Source organism: Thunnus thynnus, chromosome 14 (genome assembly GCF_963924715.1).
Source record: "Thunnus thynnus chromosome 14, fThuThy2.1, whole genome shotgun sequence".
Taxonomy (NCBI): Eukaryota; Metazoa; Chordata; class Actinopteri; order Scombriformes; family Scombridae; genus Thunnus; species Thunnus thynnus.
In genome coordinates this window covers 21,179,190-21,193,159 of record NC_089530.1, presented here as the reverse complement: position 1 = coordinate 21,193,159, position 13,970 = coordinate 21,179,190, and the positions used below count along the sequence as shown (strand labels likewise).

Sequence of the window (13,970 nt, the reverse complement as noted above, 5' to 3'; positions counted from 1 at the left end):
AAAACCCCATTCACACTGCATTTACTCGTGAAAAAAAAGAACATTACATTACACCATAATACATTGGCGTTAAATATCAGTTTATTCAGCCCTCACTATTTATCTGCAGTTCAGTTAAAGAACACAACCAAAGAAACGTGTATAGATAGTAAAATATTTTAATTAAATATACAGGAGGTCATATCATACAAAATGTCTTTATTTTTTGTCTTGCTTGCCAGCTGGATGATTGGTAAACAGATGGCTACTGTATCAAAAACACTTTCAGGATGCACATTAATGGAAACAACGTGAAAAAAAAAAAAAAAAAAAAAAAGTGAAACGACAACAAATAAAAAAAGAGTATCCTAATTCTTAGTGTAGTGTTTGTTTAGATCTAATATGATCACGGTGACCTTGAAACAGAGCAAACAAGGACACAGCTAGATTGTGTAACCGACTTTATACTGTTTTTTATACTATTTACAGATTATAACAGTTTATATGGATAACAACCACGCGGTACTATCTACAAGTGCTATTTACACAGAAAATAAGACAAGAGAGAGGGTTTGCCATGAAATTGATCCCGTATGAATGTTCTGTACAGGAGGCCAGCACTAATGCCAGTTTAACCTACACACAGCAATGTACAGTACTTAATAAGAAATGAATGTCTTTATCTAAGTATTCAGTAAAACTTTACACATCGACGTTTACAGCTTTTTTTTTTCTTCTTCTTCTTCTTCTTCTTTTGAAACACCAGACATGTTTACTGTGTATTTCGACTATCCTGGATTGCTTGATTATAGTGGTTGTAAAAGCCAGAGCAGGTGTTGTCTTTCCACCTCAGGCTACGGAGCATGGTAGGCATACTTTATGGAGTCTGGTACCTTTTCATCACTGTTAGAAAACACATACAGCACACATGCCCTGCAGATGAGACACCAGACCTGTGTCAATATCAACTACCTGTAAATCTTCTCAGGTTTTTCTATAATTGACTGCTTGACACAGTTAAGCTAAGTAAATAAATTTATTAAAGCACAAATACTAATCATTAGGTTAAAGCATAACTGTTTAAAAACTTTAAATTTAGTGCCTTACCAATCAAGTCTGGTGTCTGTGCCATATGGTTTTTGTATGAGTGTCTGTGCGCTGCATTTGAGACAAGAGTGACAATAATATTGATATTCCTACCCTGCTACAGAAGATAAACCTTAATAACTGTAGTGCTAACTCTAATCCAAGACTGCAAAAGGCACAGATATTTGCAAAGCAATAATATCCTAAGTGACAACATTCCTATTAAATCATACAGTGAGTCTTTTCAGCGGGTTGAATAAAAGAGTCTGTTCACCAAAACAAGAGCTTTTCAAGTCAAGAACAAAAAGATGAAATGCTGATTTCTTGTGGTGAGCATTCCACAGCAGACGGCTGCTTCATTATGCTGGTCCTACAGACAAAAAAACAAGCTGCTACAGTCTACTCGTCACACGGGGGTTTGGGGGTCAATTTACTTTCAATTCAGAAAGTAAAAATTAAAACGGCTTTTCATTAACTCTTAACAAAAGGAACATTCGCGATTTGTCAACAGATTGAACACCAACTGTTTGTGTTGTATCTGAAGTGAAATAAATGATGAGTAAAAACCTGAACTGAGTAGAAAGTGAGTCTACAGTACATCTGTCATACACAGCACCTCTGAATGTCATGATGAAACAATTTCATGTCATGCAGCACCGCAGTGAGTGTTAATGTCTATTCCAAGGAATCCAGGTGGATTTACTGTGGCACAAACAGGCAACAGCTTTCAGCATGGAGACATGTAAACAGATACAACACCACTGGCTGCCTAAAGTGTAATAATGCGCTAAACAGCTGTTTGCAATGGTGAACGCACCTCTAGTTATATAAAGAATTTCATTTACGTTGTCATGTTACTAGTAGTGTTTTTAAGCAACAAAGTTTAGCCCTCAGACGCAGTAAACAAATGGCTTTTCTCTGTTGCCCTCCACTTTTCACATGTCCAGAGCAACAACCTGACTCATGGTGACTGAGAGCGGCAAACTGATTTGTGAGCACATACACATCAGCATTGTGCAAATAAGGATACAACGACAACAACATAAAAGATACAGTAAGTGGTGATAAAAAATACAGAACAGTGCAAAGTATATAAACAAATGCATAAACAAATTTTAAAAAAAGAAAATGGAATTTTCAGTCTGTCTTACTGATGAGTTTATCAGTCTGTAATCAGCCTAAGTTTTATAATCAGTGTTTTCTTTCGACTGAGCCACAATCCCCGAGCAAGAGAGACAGAAAGACAGACAAAGAGAAGCTGAAAAAGTTTCTGAGGATGGAGAGGGAGAGGGACAAACAAATCGTCCTCTCTCCCTCACAGTCTGGTGCTGGGGTGTACCGAGGACAGCTGTGGTGGTGGGAGGGTGGAGAGAGGGTACAGGTGGTGCAACAGGTCCCCGTACAGTGCTGCCCCACCTGGATGCCTGTAGAAGTGGTGTGGACTGGGGCTGGAGGCCAGCAGCTGCCTGTGGAGCATCATGGAGTGGAAGGCTAAGGGGGGCACCAGGGGAGACACTGCCGACTGGCTCTTTAGATACTGCAGACCTGGATGCTGCTGGAGCCCGTCCTGTGTTCCTGGTGAGACCAGGCTGCCGGGCGGGTACATGCCAGCGTAGAGGGGTGCGGCATGGTGTGGGGGGTAGGTCGTTGTTGGGTGGCCCTCAGGGAGATGGTTGTTCAGGTGAACGGCGTGGGCCGGCTCGGCTGGTTTCAGCTCCTCTGGGTCGCTGCGTCGGATAGCGCAAGCAGGGTGGATCGGTGTCACCACACGGACTTTCCTCTCTGGGACTTCCTCGTTGTCAGGTTCCAGTAAGCTCCGTTTACTGGGTCGAATGGGGCTGGTGAGGGATGCATCCGACGAAGCTTTGGGGCTGGGAAATGGCTGCGATGATTCTGCTGGGCTCTGTTTGGGAGGAGAAATGGTCATAGGAGGAACTCGGCACGCCTTAGGGTGTGAATCCAACCCCTGGTGCATGATGGGATATGGGAGACTGCAGAAGGAGGGCTTGGAGAAGGTAGACACCCTCTGAGAGTGAGGTTTAGAAATTGTGAAATCTCTGGGCTCATCTTCTGCCTCTCTGCTATCTCTGTGTGTTTGAGTCCTGTCACTGTAGTGAGATCTGTAGGCTAAGCCCTCTTGCTCCAGGCTGCTACAAACAAAGCCCTGGCTGCCTTCACGGTCCCTGGTGTAGTGCTCTCTCTGCTCTCCGTTGGGGAAGCCAGCCATCCTCTCCTGGCTCAGGCAGTTCTCAGTTTGCCTGTACAGACTGTGGAGGTGAGGGGAGGAGTAGCAGTCACCTGCATAGCTCCGAGTCTGAGCGGCTGGGCCCTGGAGTAGCTTCTCCCCAGCGTTCTCCCCACCTTCCTGGGTATGCGTTCGGGGGAGATAGGGCTGCCATGGTGGATTGACTTGAGGCTGGAGGTGGTGGCTCGTTCGGCAGCTGAAAGTCTCTGAAATCTCCCCTGCAGCGCTCCTCTCCGACGGGCCACTGGTGGCTTGTTGGTGAGGCTTGCTGCTCTGGGCATGCTGGATGACTGATGGCCTGAATATTGGAGCTACCTCCGGGATGTTGTCTGACACGCACCCGTGCCTTTGCCCCGCCACTTCCTCCTCACCCTTTCTCTTCTTCTCTCTTTCAGCCCCTGATGTGGCAGGAAGAGAGGGAGCAACTGTGGGATGTGGGGGCTGGAGAGAAGGAGAAGTAAAGGAGAAAGGGTTGGACTCACACACTTGGGAGAGGAGCTTCTTTTTGGCCAAAGGAGACATGACCCCTTGACTGGCTTTGCAGTAGGCAGCCGTCTGTGCAGGGCCTTGGATAGACTCCTTCTTAATGACCCCAAAGTCTTCTTTCTCTGAGAGGGAATCTGTGCTCAAGTCTACAGCCTGTCTGTCTGCCTGTTTACACATAGGTAACACCTTCCCCACTCTCCCACCATGACTGTCTGTGGAGTCTTTGACCCTGGAGGTGGGCTCAGGTAGGGCAACATGTCCAGCAGGTTTATTGTGATCCCAACGGTGAGGCAGGTAGGCGTTTTTAGGAATGAAATGCCCTTCAGTTTGCTGTTCATGTGTAAGTTTTGCTTGGAGGGCTTCGCTGATCTGCCTCCATTCAGGCTGGGGACCGGCCCCTGTGTGGAGGGGTAGACCAGCATGTGGGGTCCTGCAGTCTGGCTCTTTGGGGCAGAGTGAAGATGGCTGCTCCACTGCCAAGGACTCCTCTTTCTTCAGGGTAAGATGTAACTCTTCCTCCTCTATTACAATCGGTTCATCTCTTAGAGACGCCTCATGCTTTATGGCTGTGGAGAGCTCATGATTCTCCTCTTTCTCCTTGGAGTCCTAGACGCAGAGAAATGATAGTTATTACAGTTGTTTCTCAAAGTAAAAGAAATAAGACACTCCGATTTTACTTATTATTCTGCTATTTGAAAGACAACAGAAATTCAAGACAACGTGTGAAGAAATGATGGGAAAGCAAAGGGAGATTGAAATTAAATTGAATTAGAGCGGGAAGGAATCCTGATGAGGCTGCAGAGGTCTGTGACTGACCTGTGATTGTTCTTGGCCTTTCACTGTCTCCCCTCGGTCCCTTCTGTTCCCCTGCTTGGGATTGTTGGGGATTTTCAATTTCTTGGCCCCCACTCCTTTGGATTTGGCCCCTGACGTCTTCTCCTGGACGCCCTCCTTCCTGGGTTTGGCCAAGGGGAGGGGTTTGTCCTGCTCGCCTTTAATGTGCCTCTCATATGGAAGGAGGAGCCTGAGGAGGAATGCAGGCAAAGGAACGCAGATGAGTTTGTGGTGTGATCATGTTATGTCATGTCATGCTTGTAAAGCTCAATTACAAATCTATGTTTTGGTTTGTTGAGAAAATATATAACAGTTTTTGATTAAAAAAAACTTTGTGTTTGAACACTAAAAGCCGGGGTAGATAAGCCTTTTTAGTATTCAAACAAATGAATAACACACAATAAACCACACAAGTATTTTGTTTGGTAATACCAAAAACAGAATGAGCTCCAGCTTTGCCAGAGGCATGCAGTGTATCAAATATGCTGCTTTAAACCCCCCCTTGTTTTAATACCTGGCAAGCATTAACAATCCTATTGTAATTAACTAGGTTAGGGGAAATCCAGGTTCAGGAGGATGCCAGAGTGTGTGTGTGTGTGTGTGTGTAAGAGAGTGTGTGTGTTTGTGTGTGTGTGAGAATGTGAATAACCGGTTATCTCCTACTGAGACAGATCACATTTGGTATTAGTTTAACCTTGAGAGAAGAATATAGTGTATGCTCGAGTATGTATGCATGTGTTGTGTTTGTGGCTGTGGGAATGAAAAGGAGGGAAATGCTTGGATGAATTAAAATCAAACTGGTTTAAGGGACCTCATGGCATATAATATCCTATTTAATATACAAATGTGATTCATCACAGAAGCCCTTAAAGCAAGTAATAAAATATCAGCTGGTAACAGTACGCTCCTGTTTTTAACACACTGTCCAGTTTACGTGATTAAATGCAGAATAGCTGCGTATGTTCTAACTTAATTAAGTCCATGCGAAGTGACAAGGAACATACTATTGAAAAAACATTTGACTATTTTTGACTTCTGTTATTTCTCTTCTGAATGCTTGCCAAGTCAATTTTCCGTATCTGATGTCATAACTAATGGGAACATTAAGATCTGGATAACATAACAATACCCATGTGTAAAATAATGACATGAAGAAACCAGCGAGGGAAACTTTTAGACTTTTATTGCTCAGAAAAGAAAATGGAAATTGGCATTAGACCAGAAACAAGAAAACGTTGTGGAAGAGGAAACCAAGACAACTGAAAAACTACAACATTCCTAACTTCAATAAGCTCCTCTGAAAATCTCTCCAGCTCCTCTGTCAGGGTTTTTACAATAACAATCCATAAAAGCCAGACAGAAACATGACTTTCTCAGTCATGAGAAAAAATAAGGTCTTCTCGTGTAACGACAAGAGACGGTTGCACTATTCCTTTTAAGGGACATGGCGGTAAAACAAACAATGAATCAAGAGCTGTTTCGCCTCCTCTTCAAAAGGAAGAAAAAAAAAGCCTCAGAGAGTTCAAGAGGCTCTGTGGGATTTTTTGTTATTTTTCCTCTGAACAAAAGTGCTGGCAGGGAAAGCGGTGAAACTACATTTCATACAGCTGGTCTGGCACCAGGCCCCAGGCCAAGAAAGGAAATGTACTATTAAATGTGACTTATTGGAAAGAAGGAGAGCAAAGGGGTTGTGAAAGAGAAGAGGGGAGGAGGAGGGGGGAGGGAAAGAGAGAAAGAGGAAAAAGAAACAGAAGGAGAGAGCAAAAGAGGGGATAATCACATGTTAATGAGGAGCAAAGCTGATTCTGAATGAAAGAAGAATTTCTTAGAAAACAGGAAAAACATTCAACTTTAAAATAGCAGCAGCAGTGGAATTTATTACAAATAGGTAAGCGGTTCTCAGATTTTCTGTGTTTAGGATCTCTCAATATTTATTGCACAGAAAAAGGAAGGTAGACTAAATGTTATACAAGTGTGGAATTGATTTCTTCAGGCTGGGAAATGTGTATTCAACATGTGCAAATGTCCAGCTCTCCTATCAGTGATCAAAGGGGCAGAAAAATGGCATTTATACAGTATACCAGGGTGCACTGTTGACTATCACTATGATCTGTGGGAAAGAGATGGCTGCCATGGCCCGGGTCAACTTTATGGAATGTCAATATGGGGAGGGGGGTGGGGTGTCGCAGAGCCAGATAATGTAAGAGCTGAGCCCGGGAAAATTACTGGAGCCTTAAATAGTTCCAAATGGAGAGGCTAAGATGCTGTTTTGGCCAGGAAACCAAAAAATCAGCCTCAGGAAGTTCCCCACATTGTCAGAATTATTTGCTTTGTTATGCTTAATAAATATAAGACGACTTACCGAAACTGTAACCTATTAGATGGTACGTCTTTTATACTTTCATTTCAATACATACACCTTTTACAGTTTTATGTAAATTCCCATAAATGGCTGACTAAGCAAAGAAAATTCAAGCTACATGGCATTCACTTCTTTTTCCATTCTTAAGTCTATAGTAAAAAAAAAAAAAAAAGAAAGAAAAAGAAATGTAAAATTACAACAAAGCCCTCATTGTTAAAGATTGGAGTCATTTCAAGCAGTGTATATATAACTTAGTCACGATCATGTAGTATAGCAATCATAATACAATACCACTTATATAAGTGGCAATTTCCTCCAAGGAAGGCGAAGAAGGGCTGTGCTTGGCAGCCGCTGCATTTGTTGAGAGAAAGCCAGGTGTAGTTAATAATTTGAGCCACTTGGGGGCGTCTGCTGCACTGAGAGATTCCAGGAAAGAATTTCATTAAGGCAGGAGAGGCAACATTTTTATGAGGTCAATAAATACTTAACTTCCTCTCATGCCAATTTATCACCCGGCTTTTGTTTAAGCAGCCGTTTTCCATGTTGATAACAAGCAACTAAAATATGCAGTGAAGAGAATAAACGTTGAATAGATGTAGAAAGATCATGTTCTCATGTGCTAAGTGTAATTTAGCTAAGAGGATATTTGTATATATATCACGCATATCTGACTTATCTTTCTTAGAATCAGTGACATCAATAACAATGTCATTGATCAAACCACAACTGTCAACTAAGCATGTCTCTGCTTTTGGATTAATGGATAGCACACAAAGCACCTCCCCCTCAAAAAAGACAACTTGGCAAAAACAAGGTGACTTTACCAGCAATGTGCTGCTCTCATCTGAGTTTTGTGTTACAGGAACAAGCAGTGTGTTAAAATCCAAGAAATGCCTAAGTCACCAAATAAGTGGGAAAAAACCTGCGGGCTGTTCCATTTCAACAATTTCCCTCCCATCCGTGCTGAAATTAATTTTAGTTGGTGTTGTGTTAAGATCACAAGAGCTGCTTCATGTGTTAAAAAAAAAAAAAAAAAAGGAAAAGAAACTATTTAAAGAGCTGGTGGACAAGCCCCGGAGGCTGTGGAAATATGTGGAGGAAAGAAAATGACTTACTTTTACAAGCCTTGTGAGGAAAAAGGGAATAAAAGAAGATAAAATCAAATCTTTATCGAATCTAAATGCAACGATTAAGCATCATCACGGCATTAAGGAAACAATAACTGCTGCGGAGAAAGAGAGAGACGAGATGCCAGCAGAGGGATAAACAGACATTGTAGCTGGTCCCTCTGCTTTGGATTCATGTCTCAAAGCCCCTCTTTTGTCTCAAAGCCAAACCACTTGAGGTGACCCTCATTCATGCAGTTAAAACAGGAGGGCAGGGCAGGAATGTATGAAAAACTTAAAGTCCTTTGTCAAGTCTGAAAATACCAGATTTAAAATGACCTCTACAGTTCCCCCGGGGTTTGCTCTCATTAGATGCTGCTGCTGCAACTCACAGTAAATGTTCGCAGTAGCAGGTGTGAGCCAAGTTCTAACTGTGTGGACAATATATGTATAAATGTGGACTTTTCTGCATGAAGAACCTCTCAAGTCTTTCAGTCACTCAAGTATTAATACCCAAAAATATACAGCATATGTTCCCTCTTGCTGCCCTACAGTGGACTGAAATCTCTGCAAGAATGTCATTAATTTAATTTGCTACACTGAACTACTTATTAATCTCAGTAGACTTGAATAGATTCTCATACAGTCGATTGCCTGTCACACGTCAGTGCCATAATTTGTGATTTCTCATTGCCACTGGGGAAAGAAACCTTGGACCCTTTGATTAAATTCCACGCATAAAGAAATCACCCAATATTGTGATTTGTTAGATCACTGCAAAAAAAAAAAAAAAAAGAGGTTTTATCACTGGATGCTCAATGAAGCATTCTGTCTTGGGGAAACCATCAAGCTCTCAGAGGTTAAAATAGCTGCCTGCTATTTTAGTGTAAAGAACATGCAGCTCTTTGGCTGCATTCCCACTGAAGCTGAAATCCAGATGCAGTAGTAGAGTCGTGGATATACAAAGTACTTGGCCTTTCTTTTTGATGCAGACAATATGTTGTTGAGACCTTTTTTTAGTGTTGAGGAATGCTGACAGACAATATGCAACCATGTTCTCAAGTTGCAAGTTCTCTCTTTGCCATCTCTCTCTTCTACTTTGTTTCTTTCTATTGAATCATTTTTGCTTGTTCATTAAAATATGTCACTGTTTTTGTCTTTCTTGCCCTCCCTGTTTCGCTCAGTATGGGAACAAAAAGCAGGGAGGACATGAAGGTGATATTCCCTCTCTCCCACCTCTCATTGTAATAAAATAACACACTCTACTTTAGAACAAGAGACCAGAATAATTGAAACCTGTGTTTGAACTACGGTATTAGACAAGGCAAGCTAAAGTGTAATGCGCCACATTTGATGTATCTGCAATACAGCAAGGACAATGCAGAGAGATGCTGACTAGTGCACGATACTGAGCGTCTAGCAGAATAAAATTAAAAGAACACAATCTCCTGTCCCCTTTTCTCTTCCCCCAAATCTGAACTCCATTCTATTACAATTCTCAGTGTGAGCACTGGCTCAAGGTTTCCTCATAATTATGAGGAACAAATGTATTTTTATATCTGGAGAGCAGCTTTAGTGAATGCAGAGGAACATCGATACCACGAGGAATGAATAAAGGCTGAATCAATAAAACATCTAGTCGACTAAAATTGGAACAGGCGTGCATCTGTCGTAAAAGAAATACATATCTGCATGATCTGAGCCAGAGAATATTTCACAGGCCTCAGACTCTATGTACAGTACATCTGGCAAACATCTAATTCTTTTAAGATGATGATGATTTTAAGATGATTTAATCCAAAGCTCCTCATCTGCGTTTTCTGCTATTGCCCAAAACCTCAGAGTTTTTAAATAGCAAATTATTCTAAATTGCTTCTCTGTTGCCATGGATACCCCCCCACCCCCCACCCCCCACCCCCCCTCCACAACCCCTTCCCTCCCCAATACCAACCCCGTTGTGCAATTACATTAGAGTGCCAAGGCATGGTGAGGTATTAAAAATCTGTAACAGGCAGAAATGAACAGAGATAGTGAAATGTGATGTTTCTGCAACAAGAGATCACGTAGGAAACCAGGAAGATTAAATATGTAGGAGCTGTTAAAAGGCGCTGACCTGTATAATGAAAGAAACAGCATGAAGTGCAAGGCAGGGAGTGGGAGAGAGAGAGAGAGGTAGAGAGAGAGAGAGAGAGAGAGAGAGAGAGAGAGGGTGGGGTGGGGGGTGGTGGGGGGGGGGAGCACAGAGAAAATGGCACAGCACTGAAGCAAAAGGCAGTCTATTTCAAGGTTATTGATGCCATCTTTTTCATGACCTCATTTTTAATTCAGAGCGCTGGGCCCTGACAGCTAATCTCGGGAAACGGTTTAAATAAATATCATTAAAGCTTCCCCCGTAGCTGCGGCGGCAGACCTTGGCTTGGACATTTCTACATTGATTTTTCCCTGCGTACTAATGAATGGCGCTCCGCGACTAAAAAACAGTAACTTTGAAAATGACAATTAGCTGAGGTTATCTCCTGTTCAATTCCAGCTATGTAACTCCATTACTACCAGCGATTACCGCCTGCTCCTGGACAGCATAAATATAGTGATTATGCCCCTGGCTCCATCTTTCACAATAACATCTCCTAGGAAACCATTTCATATGATTTTACCATTAGGACTGTAAAGGGATAATGTGTATAATTTAAAATGAGAGCTGAATGCTTGTGGATACTCACAGTCTTTAACCCAAATAACAGCAAGAATATCCACTTAATTTAAAGCAATTATATCTTGAAATATTATTTCCTTTCTTCCTACTAGCTCGAGACTTTTTATTTCCTGCTCTACTCTACTTTGGCCCGCTGAGACAAATCCGAAGTGATCCTTCTGAGAGAGGTGGAAAACATAAGTGTTGTTCCAGTTTGTACACTGTACATTCTTCCCTGTGAATTATATTTATGTAGCACATTGACTAATGATTAAAGGTGGAAACAAAGACGCCTCTAGGGAACAAACACACACTTCAGTGAGCCCACAAACAGCCTCATTCATCATGCGGAGAGAATGGCCGTGTTTGCTGAGTTAATACAATGAAGCTAATTGCCCTCCAAGCAGCCCAAACACCAAGGCTCAGCTAAAATTATTCCCCTGAATGGAAACTTGCTCAGCTTCAGCTGATCTCTTTCTCTCTCTCTCTCTCTCTCAAACACACTCACACACACACACACACACACACACGCCTTATCACCCCCCAAACCCTCCCTCTTACACCTTCTCTCTCTGTCAGCCTGATATTCACTGCAGTGTGTGGATATTATTGCTTTGTATTGATTCAGCATTATTTTCTCTCAGCTGCTTCTCGGTGGCTGGAGAGGGAAAGGCCAGCACAGCAGTAGTCACACCTCAGCGCTTCCCACAGTTTCGCCAAACCTGCCCGCCTCCCTATGACCCTATTTACACCCTATAACGTGATGAACAACATGGTTTCTCATAAGTCATTTCCAGGCAAAGACTCATCATAATGATTTCAAAACTAGATTTAAAAAAAAAAGCAACACAACACAAGGATCAAAGACAGATTCTGACTTTTGCAATAAACTGATGTTTGGCCAGCATCATCTCCGGAGCCAGGTGTTGAAAGTCATATCTATTATTAGTATAAATAAGGCCAGACACTCTGCAGCAGCTCCTCTTTTAAACCATATCCCTCTTTCAGGCAGTGAGGAGGAACACAGGAAAGCAGATCAAACACTGAAAGCGCCCTCAGCTGAACGTTTAGAGGCAAATTGTCAGCTTGTGTACAAATGCAACACGCTGAATAATACACTCTCATACGTATGGTTTCACAAATTTCCTGGAAAACCACTCTGGCCGCCACTGCCTGTGCTTGAAAATTCGCTTACAGCATGCTATCTTGACACAATATGAAGCTGCCCGGCTCCCTCGTATGGTGCTGCTGGCATACTGCTGTATTACTGACAGGTGTGTATGTGCCTGAGCTGTGTTGATGCATGAACCAGCAGCAGCCGGAGGGATGTGGAGAGGGTCGCCGGCCCGGAGGAATGACCTGCTTCATGAGCGACTGGTTATCTCTTGTTGGGAAGATCGTATTTGGCATTTGTTTAACCTTGGGAAAGTGGGCGTGTGTGCTTGTTTGTATGTATGTGTGTGCGTGTGAGTGTGCAAGCAGCCCTGTATAATACCCTCACAGCTCCCTCAGGATCATATCCATATGCTTGCTTTAATTTTGTTACCATCCGAGTGATTATAATGTGGAAGTTCAAAATGCTGCAGTATCTGACTGAATGATTAGATGAATACATTAAACTGGTGTTTTCATTTTTATCCTGCAACTCTGTGTGCTTGCAGTACATATAAAGGGGAAAGGGTAGTTACTGTATATACATGTGTATCCATGTAGGTCAGTTAATAATTCAAAACTTGGCTGTTATTTCTGAGCTTTTAAATCCTCTTTAGCCTGCTTGTAGAGGAGCATGGGTGGAGTTTACAGCATAATTGGTTCCATAGTGCCATGCAACGAATCAATTAATCCTAAGAAAATAACTGGATCTCATCTCATCATGAATTGATTTAGGTCCATAAGGAATGCATTTCTTAATACTGTTAGAACTGCATGCCATAACAGTGAGAGTCAGTGAGGAATAATTTGCAAACTATCCCACTGTTGCGAGAACTATTTTTCATGTATGTGTAAGAGCATTCACTTCCTCTGGTTAAGGTCAATATATGTCTTGTAGTGTCCTGATTTTATGAATAAAGTGTAATAAAATCACACTTGGTACAGCTGAGCAGGAGGTTTACAGGCAATGCAAACTGTTTCATGTGTGCATGCATGGCAATAATGTGCCATATATAACTGCCGGACATAATAACTCACCTCTCGTAGTGTCTCCGTGTACACGTGGCGGCGCTTGTGCTGCTGGGGTTCCCGCCCAATTCATCATACACATGCTTCCACTGTCTACGAACTGTGATCTGTAGGAATGGATGAGCGGAAAAAGAGCGATAAGACAAAGAGAAAAAGAAAAATGATGAATGTAAAGCGAGGAAAATTGGAAAAATATGAAAGAAAGAAAGAATAAAAAAACAAAGAGAAAAACATAAGTGGCTGACATCATTTTGAGGTCTTGGGGAGTTACTGACTCATGATGTTCCAGTTATTGAATCCTCAACACTCAATTCTCTAACATAATAAGCTCTGTTAACATCATGCAGTCACTTGTTCCTTCTTTAACCTCTTATCCCATAACAGATGACGGGCTACAACACAGAACACAAGACTTCAGGCTTCCACAGAGCTAACAAAGCCTCAGCATGAAACGTGAGATAATCAGCTGCAGATATGAGGGTTTTAAAAGGATATGAGCCCCAATTATATGAGCTGTATCCTGTTTATGGCCTGGTCTGGCTGTCTGTTTGGATGACATTATACCAGCTAGCTAATGAAGAAACAAGCATGAGCAATACGTTTGACGACTTAACATCAAACATTGACTTCACTTTGGAAACATGTCGCACATGAATAGCGAGTGAGCAAACGGCAGGTAAGGCTGCCAAGTTCAGTGCCCGTGCCTCATATACACACACATTTCTGACTCATGTGCACAATTGTGGGTATATATTCGTGCATTTCACTTCATCTCCAACATGGGAAAAAATGAGCGATTTGACCAATTTCCTTCTGACAAGTGCAGTGCAGAGGAACATGTGTTTTCCACTGTGAGGGGGTTTTGAAACAACGGCATCATTTTTGCTAAATGTGGCTCTGAGCAAGACTTTCTTCTTGGGAAAATAGTGACTGACCTCAAGGGGCAAAGGGAGGGCAGGGAAAGAAAAGACGGAAGAATGAAGGGAGGTTGTTAAGAAG

The 13,970-nt window shown here is 42.3% G+C and overlaps 1 protein-coding gene across 1 annotated transcript in view; it reads right to left on the bottom strand.

The window, feature by feature from the left end:
* Positions 1-142: 142 nt before the first annotated feature.
* Positions 143-13,970, bottom strand: part of LOC137197239 (AT-rich interactive domain-containing protein 5B-like) — a 76,416-nt gene continuing 62,588 nt past the window's right edge. The window contains exons 8-10 of the mRNA XM_067610514.1: positions 12,981-13,078; positions 4,613-4,820; positions 143-4,402 (exon numbers count right to left, since the gene is read on the bottom strand). Coding sequence (XP_067466615.1) covers positions 2,381-4,402; positions 4,613-4,820; positions 12,981-13,078 — 2,328 coding nt within the window. The 3' untranslated portion in view covers positions 143-2,380. The remainder of the gene's footprint in view (positions 4,403-4,612; positions 4,821-12,980; positions 13,079-13,970) is intronic.